This window comes from Lonchura striata, chromosome 1A (genome assembly GCF_050655825.1).
Source record: "Lonchura striata isolate lonStrDom1 chromosome 1A, ASM5065582v1, whole genome shotgun sequence".
Classification (NCBI taxonomy): Eukaryota; Metazoa; Chordata; class Aves; order Passeriformes; family Estrildidae; genus Lonchura; species Lonchura striata.
The window spans coordinates 62,781,996-62,804,034 of record NC_140741.1 but is presented as its reverse complement, the minus strand read 5'-3'; the positions used below and the strand labels follow the sequence as shown (position 1 = coordinate 62,804,034).

At 40.2% G+C, this 22,039-nt stretch overlaps 1 protein-coding gene across 1 annotated transcript in view; it reads left to right on the top strand.

Moving 5' to 3' along the window:
* The window catches only part of PRKAR2B (protein kinase cAMP-dependent type II regulatory subunit beta), a 74,631-nt gene that overhangs the window by 16,335 nt on the left and 36,257 nt on the right, over nt 1-22,039 (top strand). Inside the window, exon 2 of the mRNA XM_021539143.3 lies at nt 13,680-13,715. Within this exon, the coding sequence (XP_021394818.1) occupies nt 13,680-13,715 (36 nt within the window). The remainder of the gene's footprint in view (nt 1-13,679; nt 13,716-22,039) is intronic.

Below are 22,039 nucleotides of genomic sequence, written 5' to 3'. Positions count from 1 at the left end.
TGTGAAAGTGACAGTGATGCTGAAGTTTACTTACAAGAGATGCAACTTTTCAAGTGCTGCCCAAACCATTGAGCAAAATGGAGAAGTGCTGAAAAATCCACTAGTTGCCATTACTAGACATTTCTGAATGTGATCCACAAGAAATGGAGCTGAAAGACATAATGGGATTTAGTTTACATTGTAGAGTGCTTTTAATGTTACTGCAGTACCAAGAAAAGAAATTATAGAAGGTACATCTTTGTACATCAGCTACCCTTTTTCTCAGGGAATGTTGTTCAGGTGCTGCCAGTAATCTCTGTTTCACATGACAGCAGAAGGTACTGAAATAAATTGGTGTCTGTAGTTTCCTTTGCCACTTCTCAGCTCACTTGCATGAGTTGCTTTGTTCAGGACAGAAAAAAACATGTCCTATTAATCTGCCCATAAGGTCTGTTCAGCTGTGGGATCTCTCTGACCTCTCCATTCTCTTGAAAAAATGAGTTATTTGCCCTCAAAGATTCCATAATTGAGGCACAGGTAGGAAGCAGTTTGAGAATAAAGACTAGATATGTAAAGGGGCTCAAGTAGCAATATTTGGCATCATTATGCACAAATTGCACCTTTGGGGCACAAAAATCTACTCACCAAGTCAGGGTATAGTCCTGGGATGTTCTGAGTTGTTACTGTGGAAGAAAAAAACAGTTTAATATGAGTGTAGGCCTGGAAAAAGATGCTAAATGAAGGCATTATGCCATATATGTACTATATTAGCTGCTGTTTGCCTCTTGGCACTGGGACAGTCACAGCAGTTTGGGTCTGGTTTTGATCGTGGTCATATAAATAAATGTATGTATCATGATACAACAAAAATATCATGACTGAGTAAGAGACAGAAACTGGGCTGTGCAACATATTGTGTTGTGAGTTTTGAAACATGTTCTGCATACCTACATTTGTTAGAAGAGAGAGTGAGAACAGGGTAACATGTTTGAAAACTGAGAGCTAACCATTTGAGGGGGAATTTCAGGATCAGGATGGTGTGATCATGGAGATGAAGCCCATGCTCTGTTTGCCCTTTGCTCAGTTGCTAGCCATCACAATGGGCCATCACAAGGGAATGGGTCTAAGTCCTGCCTGCTCACTTGGAAAGTAGCCAACCCAAATTGTCACTATTCTTTACCTGCCCAGTTCAGGGGAGAAAAACTGCTAGCTGTTCAGTTTTGGAAGTGCCATTTGTAAGATCTTCAGTTCATTGTTGGCAGCATGATATATTGATGTGGTGCTCCTTTGTGTCATTCTTTATCAATAGAGAGCACAAAATTTTAAGTTATAGTAGCTCAGTGTTGATGGATTTTTCTTGTTATTTGCAGTCTTTCAGTTGCTCTGGTTGATCTCACAAGTCTTCAGCAACAGCTGATTGCATTGCTGCTGAAGCAATGCCAACAGGCTAGCATGCAGCTAACTCGAGATTAAGCCTGTGAAGATTTGTGGAGTACTTAGGTATCACTGTCACCAGGGATTTTTTGGTGGATTTCTCTGTGCCCTTCCATGGCTCATACAGACATTGATTAAACTCAACCTGAATCACACCTGGGGTCTCTATAATTAGGGCATCATCAGTAGTCTTGTGGGTGTGGATAGTGGTTCTGATTGTTGGAAAGCGAGGTATGTGCTTGTATTATTCAAGTTGAATCTGTATCTCACCTTCTCCTTGGGCTCATGTTGTCCCACACATGTGCAAGGGTAAATGAGAGCAGATACTGCCATGGTACCCAAGGCCTGTGCTGAAGTGAGTGCAGCTGCCAGCACCAGCTGTGCTTCATTCACTTGCCCCTGAGAGCTGTAAAGGCCAAATCACAAAGGGTGCTTTGGCCAGAGGCTTCACTGCAATCCCCAGTAGCTGCTTGCAGTAATGTAGCACTGCATGGATATGGGAAGGGAATGGTGAAATATTTTGGATTTTGTCTTTTCCCTCCTATCTCTTCTAGCTTTGACTCAAACTCTCAGATCTCTACACTAGTTTTTGTAGCCCAGGCTTTTGTTGTTGGTGTTGCCCAGATTGGTAGCCTAAGAGTACAAGCATTAACGAGAAACAGAGAAACAAAACCCAGAAGTATCCCAAACCTGTTCTCAGAAGCCACACTCAGACCTGTGGGATCTGAGCTTTGGGAGCCACCAAGTTAAGTGACTTCAGTAGGTGTGTTCCTAGCTGGTGTGAGGATACTGGGGCTGTTGTCATTTCACTAACTGGTTTGGTTGGCTGGCAGACATTGGACAGTTTGTCTGATGTGGGAATTATGTTGTTTGTAGTCTAACCAGTGGAACATCTGACTAGGAAATGGGTGGTAGGCTCTGCCTGTGGACTGTTAGGTGTTTTGCTGGTCAGCGTACTGGACTCAAGGAAGCCCCATGCTGCCATCAGTATCACTCACAGGCATCCTTTGGGTGGTAGGATTGAGGACAAGATACTTCTTAAGAGCTGCTCTTTTTGGCCATGGCTTTTCTAGTTAGATGCTTATATTTATTTTGTTTGGTTAGGTTTTTTTTTTTTTCAAATTTTTTTTCTGAAACAGCCATTCTTCTCATTGCATTAAAGCAACAACACTTGGGGTTTGGGCTTTTAAATTCTTTTTTTTTTCTTTACAGTCACTGTGCTTTCTGATGAAGTACATCTCTCAGCCTGTCTCTAAAACCAAGTGGAAAATGTGCTTTGCCTCATTATCTGAAAGCTAACAGAATTGTCTATTTTAGATCTGAATAGCTGAGAATGAATTACCATGAATGCAAGAGAAACTCCCTTTAAGTACGTAATGTTCTTAAAATATGCAAACTTTAATATGCATCACATCCAAAATCTTAGATTTCACCAGGAAGTGAATAAGCAGGCAATGCAGATTGCAGATTATACATATTCATATACTTCTTCATCAAGGTATTTTGTACCACACATTTCTGCCAAGGCAGTTCTAGGAACCAAGCAGAGTTTTCGTATAAAATCTTTGCTTTGGAAAGTCTTAATGGTGTTTGCCCATGTAGGATTTGTTGTAATAACCTAATAGCAAAGTGACAAAAACATGAAAAATAGTAGGAAAACCTGAGTCTCAAAATTTTTGAGGCTTTAGATTAAACATGGGTAGTATGAATGTGCATGGGAGAAAGCAGTTATGTTCACCATTGTCAAATGATATAAAATAGATGAGATAATTATAAACTCTACACAAAGGTGCACTCCTTCAGAGAAGAATACTGACATCTTCTCCAGCCCACTTCCATCAGTGAGATTGCAATGTTCTTCCTTTGTAATAAATATATATTGTCAAGAGACAAAAGGCATAGGCCAAAATTTTGTAAAAAATAAACCAATCAAACAAACCAACACCTCCCCCCCCCCAATAAAGGACCTAAAGCACTGTTATGTAATGGCTAAGGGAAGGAAATCAGGAGAACAAGTAATTAATGTAAAATCTTCAGTGTTCTAGTTTTCAGTTTGACAGAAATATTGTTTTGAGGACAGGTACAGATTTTTTATTTTATGAGGTGATGAACCTGAAGCAATTATGCCAATTTGATCCTTTACAGAATCCCAGCTGATCTGGGCATTTCTGGTGGAGCTTTGGCAGAATGATCAGTTTTTGTGTTCTTATAGGGAACATGCATACATTAGTATATATGCTCCAGGCAGCAAAATTAGAAAGCAGAAAAGAACATGAAATGTATTTAAATGCCTATGCAGCACTGTTAGAAAGCAAATAACCACAATATTCTTAAAATAGCTTGTGAAATTTCAAGTGAAAAGAAGCCATTTAGAGATGGTAAGAAGATAAGCATTATTGGCATTTTCTGTCAGATTGGTAGTAACTGTAAGCTATGCTCTGACTATAGCAGAATATCCCTTGGAGATGGTAATAAATTAGCAAAGCAGGATGTTACTGCAAGTGATGTTTGGGATCATGTTAAAAAAAACTCCTTCTAACAAACAAAAAACCCCCAACCCACTCTGCTAGGGCAGAAATAGGCAGTTCAATAAAAACAAAATCTGTGGGTGGTGACCCCTGCTGAAGCAAGGCTGCAGGTCTTGGGTCTTGGCCATTGGGAAGGACTGGGGCTTTTATAGCCCAGGCATTGCCTAGGAAGGCTGACCTCCCTCATACATTTATTCCATTTGTATTTTTAGGCTCAGTTTTGCTTTCAAAAGTTACTGTCTCTGACACTACTACTTTTCATCACATATCCTGAGTAATCCAGGGTTGAGGGCAGCAAGTGCTCCAAACCAAGATCTCCACACATGTACTCATCTTCTGCTTGTACGTAGACAAGTTCTAACACAAATTAACTTTTTTCTCCAGTGGTATTACAGAAGATTAGAAATATTGCTGTAAATTATATATATTTGTTTCCTCTTATCTAGTTCAGATAATGACCAAGTGTACTGGTCACAAGCAATAACAAAGATGAATTTCTAAGGACAAACATGCTAAGTAACAGGATACACATTTAAGAAAGAAAAGCTCATCAACATCTTCACTTTGTTGCTTTAACATAAGAATAGATGTACAAATAAAGAAAAAAAGCCTAAAATCTTGATCAAGCTGTTTGGGTGGGAAAAGATTAGCATTTGATTCCCAATAATGAGCTGTGACAGCCCATTTCACTGTGTTGGGTCATTGGTCTAACATATCAGGCAGCCATTTAATTTTTTTATTTTCAGTGTTTGTAATTACATACAGCATCAATTATTCATAAGAGCTGAAATCTCTTTAACTGATGTAAGTAGGAGAGACTTATTTACATCATTTTCAAGGTTCTGTGTTCTGACAGGTTAAATAAACAACTTGCAGAGTAACTCCAACCAGAGGGTTGGTTTCAGTGGGGACCCAGCTTCACTGTCCCTGTGCAAGCACACGCAGCATGGGGGATAAACAAGAGGAGGCAGAGATGTGCACACACCTGCAGGGCTGTGATCTTGTGTCCTGGGCTGGCTGCTGTGACTGGAGTGCTGGAATGGAAGGACACAGCTCTTTAGCAGGCAGGAGAGATGAGAGGAGGGTGTTACCTGATGCCAGTGAGCAGCTGGAGTGCCTGGAGCAAAGTCTGGGGGGAAAGAGGAGCCAGCGAGAGCTGTGGGTCAGGATTAAAGGGAGGGCAGGGACAGGTGACATTGTAGTGGGGGTCTGCTACAGCTGCCAGGCCATGGAGCACATGGGGTCCCCTATGGGTGTTCTCACGTTCAGAACTCCTGGTGTTCATGAGGGACTTCATCCACCCCAACATCTGCTGGAAGGACAACACAAGGGAGCAAAAGCAATCCAGGAGATTCCTGGCATGCTTTAATGGTAACTCCTCCAAGAGACAGGGGAGCCAACAAGGAGAGGTTCTGTGCTGGCCTTTGTTCTCACTAATAAGTAGGATCTGGGGGGGAATGTGAATCTCCAAAGCAGCCTGGGCTGCAGTGACCATGAAGTGGTGGAGTTTGAGATCCTCAGGGTGGTGATGAGGGTGCACAGCAAGCTCAATACTCTGGACTTCAGCAGAGCAGATTTTGGCCTATTCAGGGATCTGCTTGATAGAGTGCCATGGGACAAAGTCCTGGAGGGAAGAGAAGCCTGAGAAAGGTGGTTAATATTCAAGAATTACCTCCTCCAAACTCAGGAGTGATGTATCCTAACAAAGAGGAAATCAGGTAAAAAGGCTAGGAGGCCTCTATGGATGGACAAAGAGCTCCTGGACAAACTCAAACACAAAAAAGAAGCCTACAGCAGGTGGAAGCAAGGACAGGTAATTAGAGAAGAATACAGAGAGGTTGTCTGAGCAGCCAGGAATCAGGTTAGGAAAGCTAAAGCCCTGAAAGAAGGAAGTCTGATCAGGGATGTCAAGGGCAGCAAGGAAAGCTTCTATAGATATGTTCATGATAAAAGTAAGACCAGGGAAAAGCTGGGCCTTCTCCAGAAGGAAATGGGAGACCTGACTATCTGTATATGAAGAAAGACAAGGTACATAACATTTTTTTGCTTCAATCTTTGCTGGCAAATGCTCCAGCCACAGCACCCAAGTTGCAGAAGACTTCAAGTCCCAGAAGGGACTGAGAGAATGAAGAACCAGCTGCTGTAGGAGGTCAAGTTCAATATATTCTGAGGAACCTGAAAGTGCACAGGTTAATGGGACCTGATGAGATGCATTCATAGATTCCAAGGGAACTGCCCAAGGAAGTGGCTAGGCCACTATCCATCATATTTGAGAAGCCATGGCAGTCAATGAAGTTTCCACTAACTGGAAAAGGGAAAACATAAGCCTGTCTTCTAAAAAGGGGGAAAAAAAGGAAGACCTAGGGAACTACAGGTTAGTCGGTTGTACCTCAGTGTCTGGCAAGATCATGGAGCAGATCCTCCTGGAAATTATGCAAAGGTACATGGAAAGTAAGGAGATGATTGGTGACAGCCACACGGCTTCACTAAAGCCAAATAATTCATGACAAACTTGGTGGTCTTACAACTGGGTTATGGCAGTGGTGGATATGGAAAGAGCAACTGACATCATCCACCTTGATTTGACACTGTCCTGCATCACATCCTTGTCTCTAGACTGGAGAGGCATGGATTTGATTACTTGGTGGATAATGAGTGGATAGATAATAATGGCTGGGTGCACTCAAAGGGCTGTGATCAACAGCTCCATGTCCAAGAGGAGAGCGGTGAGGTTCCTCAGGGGTGGGTGCTGTCTAACACCTCTGTCAGTGACAGGGATGGAGCCCACCCTCGGCATGTTTGCCAACACCACCGAGCTGTGTGGTGCTGTCTCACTGCAGGGAAGGGATCCAGAGGGACCTTGGGAGGCTCAAGAGATGGGTCTGTGAGAACCTTATGGTTCAACACAGCTGAGTGCAAGGTGCTGCACCTGCTTCTGGGCAATCTGAAGCACAAGTACAGGCTGGAAGTGGATAGAAAGCAACCCTGAGAAGGAAGGCTTGGGAGTGTTGGTGTATGAGAAACTCAGCATAACCCCCAGTATGTGCTGGCAGCCCAAAAAGCCAATTGCATTTTAGGACTACAACCTTATGTAAATTTAATTTCTTTTGCATATTAAAAAATTAGGGATAGTGAGATATTCTGGTTTCTGTGTATTTTAATCCTTTATGGATGTATTGATGTCTGCAAAGACAGCAATAATTATGTATGTATTTGTTTTGGTACAGGTGATTTAAAAATCTGTAGATGGCATTTTTAATTTAAAAATAAATAAATTTTAGGACATCCCATGAAATGAAGCCATTTTTTCTTACCAACATCTACTTTTCTCGCAACAGCCGAATTACTGTCTTTTTCTCCCAGTAGCCCATAAATGCTACCACTATAGTGTTGTTTTCTCTCTCATCTTTGGCTTCTCAGTCAAGTCTGCAGGATTCAATGAAAGCCTGTGTTACCTTCATGCCTCCCTACCTGTATTCTGCTCTGTATGTGAATGCCTGTGTCTGTGTGCACTCTATGCCTGGCTATGGAGCAGTCTCAACTCACTTTCTTCTGGAAGTGTGTACTTGCGATGCCTTCCAGCAACACACATCTTTGAGTGGAGCCAGATCCCTCTGTGTGCAGATCCTACCCTCTTAGGAGCTGTGGGTATTCTTCAGCGAGGTTAGTCAGAGTTTTGGAGTGAGCTTCAGACGTTCTTGGGATGTTAAGATTTGTTTTTTGGGAAATTTGATGGCAGTGTTGATGTCTAACCTGTCAGGTTCTTTGGCTGACTGGTACATACAGGAAGCACCTGTGGCTATGATTTACCTTTTTGTGTAAAGGCCAAGCCTATGTGCTGCTGTTCTTTAATTTTGTTTTTAATAAAAAAACCCCAAAATTTCTGAGACTGACGTATTTGGTGAGGGAAATAATATAACATAACTCATGCATTTCATCATTGAAATATTACAATTGCTGTTAAATTTCCAGATTGAAATACAAATATTTTGAAAGCTATGCTTTAACTATTGTATTGCCAGGAGTGTTTGTCTTCCAGATAATAGCTGTGTATTTGCTGTGCTCATCCCTTCTTCTCATGTCTCACAGTTGTCATAGCCTTTCACAGAGAAAAGACAAGAACCATTCTCCATAGACCTGGCAACTTCTTTGTCAGAGTCATTTCTTCAAACTGTCAGTGAGTTTGTCATGCTTTCCTTGAGATTTTGTGAGATTTTATCAGTGTGAAGGTAAATTAACATAAATACATTGTCTTGTGTTGGTCTCAGCCTCTGAAACAATCTTCTACCTGGATTAATCCTGAACTAAAATGAAAGTTTCTTGTGATGGAGGGAAATTAGAAGGGCTCCAAATTACTGCTATTATCTGTGGTGTCCCAGCCTATCATTGTCCTGAGTAATGGGGAGTTAACTCTGTTTCCTCCATTTGGGACATAAAAACATGAATCTAACTAAAGCATGTATTTTAGAGAGGCATTCATTTAGATTTGAATTTGCGTTTGTTCTGATTAGGTCATTCTAATTAATAGTCTGTTTGTGAAAGAAGACAAGTGAATATTAACTAGTGTAATATAGGGATATGATTGCAATAAGCATAATTCAAAATTTTCTGAAAGTTGGGACCCTAGAGAAATAGGTAAGCTTGGAACTGAAAAGGTGGAACATATACTGCCCATGATCCTCATCAGTTAAACTTTAGCCTGGGATTTTGATGTATATAATGAAAGGACCATAGGTAAATCAGGAATAACTCTCCTGAAGACAGTAGAGTTAAATGGAATAAAATCAGTGTCTTGAGAGCAGGTTCTCAGCCTATTGTTTGAATTTGGGCTAGGTTTGACCCACTGACCTTAGTGGTGTCCTTGAGAGCTTTAATACAGTTTTGCCCTCAATAGAATAGAAAAAAAAAGTATTATTTGGATATGACATTTGTTTCCTAAGCTCACCTGGGGCATTTGCACTTTCCATACAAGGAAGACATGCTATGGTGTGGATGTTTGTCTATCCATTAAGCTACATTAGCAGTATTCCTGCTTTGTAAATAAGGATGGGGTTTAGAGTGCTATGGGCTGCCAAACTGAAGAACTTAAACATATAATAGCTTAGTTTAATTTTTGTGGGGTTTTTATTTGTTTATTTTTCTTCTTTTTCAAGGGGGTTTAGTCCTTTGCCATATGAAGAAATTACAGTGGCTAATTGAAAGTGAGGCTTGTGGAAAGTGTTCTAATTTTTACTGACACTGAAGATTAATCACTAATCCCCTGCCAGCCCTTGTCACTTTTAGCAGGCATTTTGGCTTTGTGTGTTTTTCTCTAAAAGAACATTACCTGCAGTTGCTGTAAGTGTGGCAGGAGAGTGAGCAGTGTCCTGTTGGCCTCTGTCCTCCAGAGCAGCTGCAGAGAGTGGGGTGTGCTTGCCCTGGCTTGGGCACACGCAGGGTTTCCTGCACTCTGCAGCACTCCTGGGGATGTGTCTTTGCTGTGGTTTGCAGACCTGCAGGAAGCACCAGTGTACAGGTCTGGTTGTCAGAGAGTGCTCAGGCATGTCCTTAACAGCCCCTGATAGGCAGAGCCTCTTCTTGATCCCAGGCTTACAGTCCCTGACTTCTTAGGAAGGCTGCACATCTAATGTCTGCGATGTCTTCAGCTTCTTGTTCCAGGTGGCATTAATGGCACAAGAATCTCTGGCAGTTTCTGAAGCAAAAACATTTAAATTGTGAGTTTGCAAAAAGAGACATGTCAGGTTATTAGAACAGGCTGACCATCTAGAGGATGCCCAGGTAGGGATCCTTTCATAGCATAATCTTCTTAGGCTTGCTACTCTACAGATCACCCCACAGACTTCCATTTCCTCCTCTACTTACAAAATTATGCTGCTTTTGATCATTTACCAATTATTTATATTTACTTGCTTGATCTGTATTGCCAAGATGTTTTAGAAGCTCTACCTCCATGTGGTTCTCAGAGCAAGGATTTTCAAGCATGAATTTCAGTTGCTAACAAATGACAGATTGTGGAATTCTCTCTTACGTAGTGCTAACAATCAAACTACTGTAACATACCATGTAAGTTTGTGCACTTTCAAATGGTAATTTAATCAAAACTTCATCAGTATACAGACCTCTGTCATTTCTCTCCCACAGACCTACCCCACCCCCTGATAATTTTCACCTATGAAGTTTGTAATAGATTTTGGTTGAAACAAAGTAGAACATGAAGAGTTACATTCAATATTGGAGTGACATCATGCTTGTAAACAAGAGTCTCTGTGCACAGCTGTACATTATGTATTGTGAGGCAGCACTCTTTCTAATACTGAAAAAAATATTAAATGTTGCTGGACATGTTCTGAATTTATCTGTATGTCTGTTTATTTTATTGGGAAAAATCCTCCTTTTGCAATGACGAGGTTTTGCAATCCATGGGTTTTTTTCCTTCTATATTTTGCACAGATTAGTGGGGATGTGTGTAGCACTCGAGTTAGTATTGTGTTTCTAGCAAGTTGAGTTGAATAATTTTGAACAACCAGCCCTTGGCATGATGTCACTATAACCTTTAAGATTAAGTATATTTTTGCTGTAGAGTTAACTTCAATAGCCATGTAGATATTGCCTCATGCCCATTCCCTTCCCACGTTTACTCCTGCTGGAAAACTGGAGCTGTGAACTGGCGCGCATCAGCAGTGTTGCATCTGGCATGGTTTTTGGGATGGGGTAACCCTCCCACAAGGCTGCCTGGGTTTCACATTGGAGGGAGTAGTCCTTGAGCAGCCTGCAGAGCACAAAGCCAGCTGCTGTCTGCTGTGCCTGCAGGCAGGCACTGGGAGTCCTGAGAACCTGTGTGTGGACATGGCAGAGAGGAGAGAGGGGAGCAGAGCGTTGGGTAGCAGCTGGAGCAGCAGTGGGGTGGAAATCACAATGCCTGAGTACCACTTCTACATGTTTGTATCTTGGGGCTGGAAGCTGTGGATTTAAGTACAATATTCCTGTGTCCTGTGAGTGGGATTTCACGGCTGTCCTCATAATTCAACCTGCATGCCAAGATTGTCTCTTGGCATCCCTGTCTCTGTGGGTACCACTTCCACTTGAGCTGTGTGAATCAGGACAGTCATCTCAGTCCAAACCTAAGAGTCAGCCTAACTCAGATCTCAGTAAGGATGGTGGCTAAAAATAGATATCCAGGGAAGGTGGTAATCACAGGCAGAGTAAGTAGTGTTTCTTCCCTGGGAATTTCTCTGCTGTTCCTGATGCTGTGTGGCTCCAGGAGGAGCATTTAATATCCCTCATTGAATATTTCTGCCATTGATTTGTCCACTTGTTTCTGAGCCAAGACTTTCCACTCCTGACACATTTGAAAGATAATTTAGTATTTGTTTTATACCTCAAGGAAAATGCACTATAGGTTTTCTTTTGCCCACCTTACAATGCTTACCCTGCCAGACATGATCTGGTTGACAACTCATCTACTTTGTACTGAAAACACCTAAATTCCTGTAGGGCTGATTATTATCTGAGACTTTCTTGTATGCTTGTATGCTAATGTTTCCACCTTTCTGGACAGCAGAAGTAAATAGTGATTTGCTACCAGAAAAACAGAGAATAGTTCAACTTGCTCCATAGCAAAGAACTGTGGGTTCTGTTTTTAAATCTCCCAGTAACGCATTTGGATGACCTCCATGAAATCCCAGCCTGGGCAGGAAGGCTTTGTGTGGTTGCTGCTGAAACACTGATTATTCACATAAGCTCAAAAATAATTGCTGATCACGGTTCTGACATTCTTGCTATTTTTTTTCTAACAGTAAATAATTTGTAAATTCTGTTGCACAGTAAACTAAGCTGCTTGTAGCCAAATAAATGAGTGAATTTTGAATTATGTAGCTGAAAAATAACTTTTTTCTTTGTTTCAAATTATGTTAGTTTTTTGCTACATGTTCCTTTTTTTTTTTTTAGATGTGCTGAGGTAGCTGTCTAGAGGAGTTAAATCTTCATATCTAGAGATTATATACAGAACTGACAGCCAAAGCCCTCCCTGAGTTTGGGAAAAGCTTCTGAATGGGAGCAAAACATTATTTTATGCTTTCTTGTTAGAAATATGTCAGATTCCGATTTTTTTAAAATACAAGCACATCTGCTGAGACTTGCTGCAAATTTACTTGCTTGAGGAAACAACTCAGCCATCTGATGGTGGCAGTCATGACTGATGTCCTGAAATGAATTTGGCCCAGAACAGTAGTGACAAAATAAACAGTTTTGAGGAATCAAACATCCCCCATATTACAAAACAGCAGTTCCATAAAATATGCTGTCTGTTTTGATAAAAATGTGTCTACATTTTTTTGTCTTTTTATTTAAAGAAAAATTTTTCGGGGGAATTAGAATTCATGTTTCAAGATAACTTGGCTTGTTATGTTATTCTTATGCTCATGTATATATATGTTTGGAGTTTGTAACAGCTTGTTAACCAGAGGTTTCCTTCCTTGTGTCTAGCACTCCAAACCTCTGTAGCTGGGTTTCCCAGTGTATTTTTTTGCCACTTGGACCTGTCACTTCTGTATGTGCTTGTACGAACCACTGTGACTGTGGTTCAGAAATTGTAGCTTTGCTCTGATTTTTTGTCCCCAAAGGAATAAGAAGTCAGTTTGTATCTTAGGCTGTTGTTACTGTCTCTTCTGTTTTCTCAGTAATTTTTTTCTCTTGGCTTAGGTGTTCAAGACATGGTAACGTACATAAATCCCACGTAAAATTTACATAACTCCCATGTAAAATTTAATGGGATAAAATAAAAAGGTTAATATTTCTCATTTTTCAGTTCTGTGTAAACATGAAGAGCAGTTTTTAAAGCTGAATATTAATAAGCGCAGTAAGGGCATACATTTTTAATGTGGCTGCTGCCCACATTTGAAATTAGGTCATTCAGATTTTCTTCTTGCTCTTTATTCCAGCAGTTAATACATCACGTGAAAGTAGAGTTCAATGCCAGTGGTTTTTGCTAATTAGAAATCTGAAGGTTGTATTTGGAAGGCAAAACATAAAACTATTTATCTATTTTATCTCTAGTAACTCTTAAAGAAGCTGCTAAGCCTAGAAATGAAATAGGGGCAAGGCCATGTGTTTTACGTCATATTTTGCAGTCTCTCCCAGTTGGAAACAAGACAGGAGTCTGATTACAAATGTTTGCAGCGTGCAGTTGGAGATGTGCCAGGATGGCACTATAAAACATTTGCACTGGGGTTTTGGTGGGGGTTGGCATTGTTATTGACTTACCTAAGGAGTTTTAAAGGTTAGTCAAAGCAAAAGTTGATCCTTTAATGGGATTACAAATTAATATTTTTCTCTATAGGGCTGTCTTTAGTTACAGATTTCCAATAGGTATATTTTGTAAAAATGAAGTAATTTTTTCACATACCCTGCTTGCATTATTGTTTGCAAGATGCCAATTTCTGTGCACTCAATAAATAAAGAGATGCAGATCTAAATGTTTCACATCCACTCATGAACAGCAGTAAGTAACAGTAACTTTTAGAAAACTGAAAATGGTCTCGAAATCTTTCTAGTTAGAATGTACCATCTCCTGCAAAGCTACTTAAAAGTTAAAGTGAATACGAATGGGTTCCTATAAAGATACAAAAATAATGTTGATCTGGTGTTTGTAGTTGTCACACTTGGAATGAGGTATAACATTGTTATGTTAAAAACAAGTTAGATTACGACAAAAATAATCAAAATGTTGTTTTCTTTCAGCTCCAGCGGTAAACCGATTCACCAGACGTGCATCAGGTAAGCTGAACGAAGTTCCATTTGTCTACATAATAGTTGAAACATTATGCTGACAGTGACTGTCCTGTAAAACGTAATATGATGTTTGTCAGTGTTCTTTAAAGATGCTGGACTTGGGCTAACCTCTAATTTGTTACTTCTTTACTGAAAAAATGTAGCCAAGGTTTCAGGTCATGGAACTTTGCACTAGCCCTTCTTGTTGCTGTGGAATTTATTAAAAACCAAAGCTTTTTTTTAATACACCCCCCCACCACCCTTAAAGAAAATAATTTCAGTTCTAGCAGATCTGAAAGCTGAAAGCAAGAGAAGAATTTAATCTGAAGGTAAGCAGGCTTACCTCGCTTACTTCATAGGCAGCCTGAAACTGCAATTTCGTGATCAGCTATGCATGAAGAAATGTTAAACTGTGCTGGAAACTGTTTTCCAAACCCAGGCTGTTTTGTTTGTTGTGCTGTGCAGAGTTGGCAGATTGGGTCTGGAAGCACTGTTCTCATGCTGGTGGTGGTTGTGTTGGGTGTGCACCTGCCTTGCCTGGTGCTGGTTTGTATATTCTTCAAGTTAACTTAGTTCTTGCTGGCTCAGAGGACTCTTACTTTACTTTATTTAACAGATCCCTCCACATTATGTATCATTAAAAGTTAATATTCTTGGCCTTTCCTTATTGTTCTGCTGTGTCATGTCCTTTAGACTTAATTTTTGAAGACTTTTTTTTAATTGTGAGGCCTAGAATCTGGATCTTATTTGTTTGAAGTACTATGAATCTGAAATGTCATGAGACTCATGGCTGACTTATAAGAGTCAGGCGAGCAGAAGATGTGAGCTATTCCTAGTCATTTTAGTATGCCATATTCAGTATAAAATGCTCTTTGTTTTCAACTTCAGGTCATTTTTAATAAATGTATTTCATAATCCAGTAATTCTATCTAGACTTCTAGTTTTGCTACTTACAACCTCAGTCAGGAAGTCTCTCGTCAATTTAAAAATACTAGTGAAAATCCTCAGGATCACTGAGGAACTGTAGAGAAAAAAGGAAGTTTGCAGGATTGGTGCGTAGCATATAATAGAATCACATAATGGTTTGGGTTGGAAGGAACCTTAAAGATCACCCAGTTCCAACCCCCTGCCACAGGCAGGGACACCTTCCACTATCCCAGGTTCCTCAGAGCCCTGTCCAGCCTGGCCTTGGACACTTCCAGGGATGGGGCATCCACCTCTGGTCTGGGCAACCTGTGCCAGTGCCTGACCACCTTCACATATGCAGCACAAAGTAAGAAAATGTAATTAATTCCAAATATTCTGATGCTTCATGAGGTACTGTAGCTTGAAATGAAAGGAATGATTTGTTAACTAGTGCTCAGCAACAGTGAGCAGGGCTCTATGCAAATCACATTTCATGTTTTAAGGAGAGTTCTACTGTGACTGATTGATAGCTGACAGTAATGAATGCAGTTCTTCTAACAGATGTGTGATAAGCTTTTGCATTCAGAGAGTTTGATTGTTTGAAAAGCTAGTACTTGCACACAAAAAGCCCCCAGTCAGTTATTCTGGATGTTCAAGCTAGAACAAGGAAATGCTGCAGTCCACTATGTGTGCTATTTTATTGTTAGTGGTAGCTTTAATAGTTTTTTTTTCAAAAAGAAAGCCTGTGAGAGGTGATAGTTCTTACTTTTCTTCTTAAATTATGACTGTCAGAGAAGCACAATACATTTAAGAAACTTGATTGTTAAAATATAAAGTTAAAAATATAAATCAGACTATACTGATAATATAAACATTTCACAGGGATGTTTGCAGTCCTAACCGTATTTTTAAATATTGTTTTTTAAATTGAACATTTGTCTGTGTAGATTAAGGCAATCAAGATACCTTGCAAGGGAAAAGCTAGATAGTAGCTGTTGGGTTTGGGGTTTTTTTATGCTTGGTACCTTAACCTTCTGTAGTCAAAGCTGATTCTCATGTTTAGGAAATGCCATATGTATTATGTAGGCAGACCAAATGAAATGTAGGGGTTTTTTTCCTCAAATATGAGCTTCTCCTAATTTTAGGCTGTTTGGCTAAGAGTTATTTTAAAATTTGAAATGTGCAATATTTTAGATTCTTGACTGCTTTTGAAGATTTTCTTCTGGTGAATATTTCTCCAAGCCTAGTGGTGAATATTTGGAGAGTTAGCTGTAGAATGGGGTGTTATGTTACATCTGATTAATGATATTGCAGACTGATTCTGGGAGTGTGTGACTTCAGGGTGCCTTTTGTCATGCCTCTGCCCATAGGTTCTCCCTACTTCTCTTGCACAGACCTAGGGGTTGTGCTGCCTGAGAGTGGATTGATTTAAAATAAAACAGAAATACATGAGATTCTGGTGTGGTGATTTGCATTGGTTTCCAACATTTCCTCACAGAGAACAATAATTCTCTACAGTGGGTATTTTGATGCTTCTTGTAACTCTTTGGGTAATGCCTAGTATTTTCCTTGGTTGCATAAGACATAGTTATTTTTCCTAACTGAGCTAGAAATTAGGCACCCAGAGCTTAATTGCTGAAGCACCTACTGAAAATAATACAGCACAGCATTTATTATTTAACAGCTGTTCCTGTTAACATGCTGAGAATGTATTAATGAACTGTCATTGGTATGTAGAGGAAAAAAACAGAAGTAAGCTGGGATAAATTAGCTGTTCTGGAATTCCAGTTCTTAAAATTTATTGAGCTACCTAATTAGGTATCTCTGATGTGTGTTTATTCATATGTATGTGCATATATGCACTGTGGGCTCTATACATAAAATACACTTACAGTGCTGGTGACAGCTACTCATGGGCTAGCTAATAATGCACTCCATTGTTCTAGGCTATGCACAAAGAATAATAGATATCACACTCTAAAGAGGAGTTTAGTAAGAAGAGGAGATTAAAAATACTTTATAGAGCTAGAATGAACAATGAGACAGCTGCAAGTAGTTAATCCTTTATTTTTCTTTTCAAATCTGATGTCAATAAGATGAAGAGAAAGGAAAACAACTGTTGAGGCGATCAAGAGACTTGCGTGTGGAAAGAAAGGGGAGCATGAAGGACATCCCTTCCTCCTTCAGATAGGATGTGGGAGGTTCTCTGCAGCCTCATACAGGGGAAAATCTGGCACAAGTTTGCCAGAACAATTTATTCTTCTTCGTTGTGTAAGGTGCCGTTAGGAAGAAAGTGACAAAATAAGAGTTTTGGTCTGTAGTATCCTGAGCCCTTGTGTAGACTGGATTAGTCATGCCCATAGTAGCATTTATATTTATTACTTCTGCTTCTCAATTTAATAATTCCTACAGGAAGCATGGCAATGTATTTAAGAAACATGGTGAATTTTACTGCATTTAGACAGGAGTCCTGTTAGTGAAAGGATGGCTAATTGCTTTCTGAAATTACGGAAAAGCATAGGTGATATCAAATTAAATGGTTAAATATAAACGAGTATTTAGGAAGAGCAGATCAACATTGATAGCCAAGAATAGAAAATGTCCCTAGGAACAATATTTCACTTGTGATTTTCAATCAACTCAACTATATTGAGTTTTTCTTAAAAAGATTGGCACCCACTTTCCTGTGGCATATTAAAAATTGTCAGAGAAAGGCAGCATACTTAAATGAAGTGCTATTCCCTTTTATAGAGTAAGGCAGAAGCTGGGGTTGTACCAAAAATAATGGTGTGGAATTAAGTAACTGTAAAGTACCCTTTGAAATGCTCAGGTAGCATGCAGTGTTGTTAGAAGCATATCGAGTGATGAAAGAATGAAGAACTTCATTGATGAACCAGTAATTCCAGTTCTTCAAGAGGGATCACTGGTTCTGCTTCTTGTGAGTGATGAATATTTCCCAAACTGAATTCAAGTGATGTTGGATTCACCTTTGTTCATTGCACATGTGTAGTTAATCCAAAATTTGAAATGTCCAATATGCCACATGTCTGAGATAAGCAAGGACACAGCAGCCATACAGTGGTATCTAATACTAAAACTCAGTTAAGCACTAAGGCTGCCATTGTCATGGTGAGGAAAACCAGGAGAAAATGCTGTCAGAGTTTGAGACAAATCTACATTGCATGAACAGAGTACAGTAAAGAAGGCATATTGTGCCTTGTCAGGGTTCTTATAATTACCATCACTGTAACACCCAAATCCTTTGCTGAATAACAAAAAGGGTGTGGTGCACTGAGCTGTATGCACTTTAAAGCTACTGGATCAGAGAGAGTGCTGTGCTTCAGTCTGGTCCTGGTCCTGCTTAAAACACATATGTTATAGAATATCCTACATTAGCAGGAAAGCACAACTCCTGTCCCACCACAGGACACCCCAAGAGTCACACCATGTGCCCAAGAGCATTGTCCAAATGCTTTTTGAGCTCCATCGGATCTGGTGCCGTGGTCATTTCTCTGGGGAACCTATTCCAGTGCCCAGCCACCCTCTGTGTGAAGAAAGATTTCCTAATGTCCAGCCTGAACCTCCCTGGCACAGCTTCATGCTGTTCTTTGGATCCTATTAATGGTCACCCAAATGAAGAGATCAGTGGCTGCCCCTCCCCTTCCCCTTGTTAGGAAGCTGTAGACAGCTGTGAAGTCTCCTCAGTCTCCTCCAGGCTGAATAAATCAAGTGACCTCATCCACTCCTTGGCTTTCTCCTTCAGACCCTTCACCATCTTCATAGCCCCACCTTTGGAATAATAGCTTTAGATCTTTATTGTGTTGAGGCACCCAAAACTGCACACAGGACTCCAGGAGAGGCCACCCCAGTGCAGAGCAGAGCAGGACAATCCCCTCCCTTGCCCAGCTGGTGTGATGCCCTCAGGACACGCTTGGCCCTCCTTGCTGCCAAGGCACTGCTGACTCTGGCTCTTGGGAATGAAGAACTGCTCTCAGTGATCTGCCTCACAACACTTCTGGGTCTGTGGATAGTTAGTGAAAAAAGCTGTTTCCCATGCAATCCATAATTAATTGATCCAGCTTCCTTTCTTTAGTTCTTCTTGCATAGACTATTTGCTGTGCACTTCCTCTGCAAATGAGGCAGTCACAGAAACGAGTTTAATTTGCTCTTGTTTCCTCTTATATTTTCTGGCAATTTGAGAAAAGTTCCTATAGAAAAATGAAGTATTAATATAGGCCTAGAGATGCTTAAAGAACACACACATTTGCCTCCACTCCTAACCACTGCTTTCATTCAGAATGTTTGATAAATAACATAATGATGTTAAACTGGGGAATGTTTGTTCCTGTCTTGTTGTTACCTTGAGATTTGTTGCTTTTGATGCAGATCTGAAGACAAGCATGTGTGCTTTGAAGCTCTTCTGTCTCCTTCCGGGTTCAGTTGTTTTGGCTGTTCTAGTGACAGATCCTGCCCATGAAACTTTTTCTTCTCTCAGTTGCATTGCGTGTATACAAAAACTATTCTATACTACAGTGTATAATTGGGCTGTAGTAATCTTGTTCAAAAGAAAACAAAATTTAGGCTATTTGCAATACTTAAGGAAGTTTGTAAATGGTCAATATTCAACTTTCATTTATTCCTCTTCCAAAACCTAAAGCATAGATTCTATCAGGTTGTATCAAAGTGTTTTCTTGGATATATGATGAGCAGAGGTTGAATATGAATTTTTCAGAGCCCATTCATGGAGCTGAAATACAGAAATAGGCAAGCTGTTGCAAATCAGTGCAATGCCAGGTTTTAGATACAGCTGTGTTTAAGCTGTTTTTGTCATAACACTGAAGGCTTAATAAAAGAAGAGATTTTGTAGATGCATACTATAAGGCAAAGTTTGAGGTGGTGGAGGAAGGGAGAAAAAAAGGCAAGGAAAGGGAAAGAGGGAGGTGGTAGGAATAAGGATGAGAGCCTTGTGCTCTGTGATAGGTTGCTATAGAGAGGGCTCTCAATATTTGTCCCAAGGAGGTGGCAGGGAATGAAGGAAGTAAACAAACAGCAATTGGCCTAATTTTTACACACACAAATATTTAGGCTATGCCTTGAGCAAAACTCCTGGACTAAATACTTAGTAAAGCAATAGACTAAACTATACAGGAATGTTGCGTTATCTCAGAAGTTTTAAAGAAAAGTAGCACCTTTCTTGAAGGCATAGAGGTGTAATTCATACTGCAGCAGTGTATAGATGATTTTGATAGATGGTTTAGATGATTCATTGAAGTTTCATCTGTATTTCTGTGTTTGTTTAGATGTCTTTGCTATCACATATTTCTTGACTGCATTTATAAACTGACTAAAATATACAGAGCAATCATTTTTAAATTGCACAAGTTAGTAAAGCTAGGTAGCAACTGTTTCTTTAGAAAATAGGGAAATTGTGTTTTGAATTCACAAATTATTGTGTATCCCTTTTCATGGGAAATTGTAGTTTTTCCTGCTGTCCTAGTATAACCTTTGAAAAGCATTCTGCATGTGGTTTTGTATCAATAAAATTAATCCTTGTCGTTTTTTCAGCTATTTGGGCTGGTCTTGTTTCAGACATATGAAACATAAACCAGAGATTGGTCTTGAAATACAAATCAAGTTTGTCTTTAGGGACTGTTGCCCATCCTATTTGAGGAAGAGCTCAGACATCCTAGCAAAGTATCAAATTGTTAGACTGATTGACCAATACCTTTAAACTCATTTTTGTATGTAACTGGTAGATAAAATAGGTATGGGAAAGTGTGTTTATACATCAAGCCCTACCTGCAGCCAGCAGCGTGGCCTCATCCGTACCACTGTTTGGGAATGGTCCTGTTTGGGACTGTGCCAAGGACAGTGCTGGAGCCTGGTCCGGATGAGTGAGTGTGGAGGGATGGGTGTGCTGGCTCCGTTCCAAGTCAGTGCGAGCGCTTGGGGAACACCAGTGCCGAGCCAGAGGGAGCGCTCGGGTAACGCCGGTTCTGAGCCAGAGACAATGGTTGGATAACGCCGGTTCTGGGCCGGAGGGAGCGCTTGGATAACGCCGGTTCTGGGCTGGAGGGAGCGCTTGGATAATGCTGGTTCTGAGCCGGAGGGAGCGCTTGGATAACGCTGGTTCTGGGCTGGAGGGAGCGCTTGGATAATGTTGGTTCTGGGCTGGAGGGAGCTCTTGGATAATGCTGGTTCTGAGCCGGAGGGAGCGCTTGGATAACGCCGGTTCTGGGCTGGGGGGAGTGCTTGGATAACACTGGTTGTGAGCCGGAGGGAGCACTCGGGTAACGCTGGTTCTGAGCTGGCGGCAATGGTCAAGGCAACTGCACGCTGAGTTCCATGCTGAGCACTTTTTGCATGTGATTCACTCCCTCTTTTTCACACACTTCTGTTATTAATATTGTTGTTGTTGTTACTGCTCTTTCCTTATCTTTTTGCTGTCTCCAGTAAATTGCTCTAATCTCAACTCATGATCTTCACTTTTTGTGCCTCTAGTTCTCCTCTCCTGCACGCTGCAGTGGGAAGAGTAATGAGTGAGTGGCACATTGGTTTGGAGAGTCTCAGTGGGAGCACTAAATTCTTAAACCTCAACAGTCATACTGTGTTTTCTGTTTTAACCTGCTTCTAAATTTTCATTCATGATTGATAATGTCAGAGATCCAAGTAACACATGATCAGAGAAGTTGATAATCTTCCAATGCTTTTATCAGGATGCTCATAACTCATGATTTTGAAAGAAATGAAATAATGTTTTTTTTTTTTTTTTTTGAATGAGAATGTATCCAGGTTGCTGAAAGAAAGAGGAAGAATTTTAAAATAAATTTAGAGCAGGTGTGTATTGATAGTCATTATTTAATAGTTCTTATCTTTCTTCTCTAAAATATTTCAGTATGTGTCTATGATAAGCTCCTCGTTGTTTGCTGTGCTGTATTGTTCTACCACCCTTGTATTAGGTTAGGGAGGTATGTTCCCTCCACTCTAATTGATAGAGCATGAATCTGTAGGCTGTTGTATCTGCTTGCCAGTTTTCCAAAACAATTTCATTCCATCTGTGACTTCATGTGGTTTGACCTTCATGCTATAGAAGATTTATTCTGAAGGATAAAAGATGAGTAAGACAAGGCATGTTTTACCTAGCAAGTTGTTCAAAACGGAGTAACAGTATTTGTTGTATTAATGTGAATGCATCCTTAAGAGGTTAAGATGGTGAATAATTCCTTTTCTTGTTCTAATAACAATTTTGTGTGAAAGTGAAAAAGATCGATTTCTGATGTCTTCACAATTATTGTGAAGAATTATAATGAGCATGCCAGAATGAAAAATTTTTGCAATTTTTCTTTGCTACAATGCCATAATCCACTCATGAGGAAAATTGTATGTATTTATTACACAGATTAGGAAACAGAACTCCATGACAA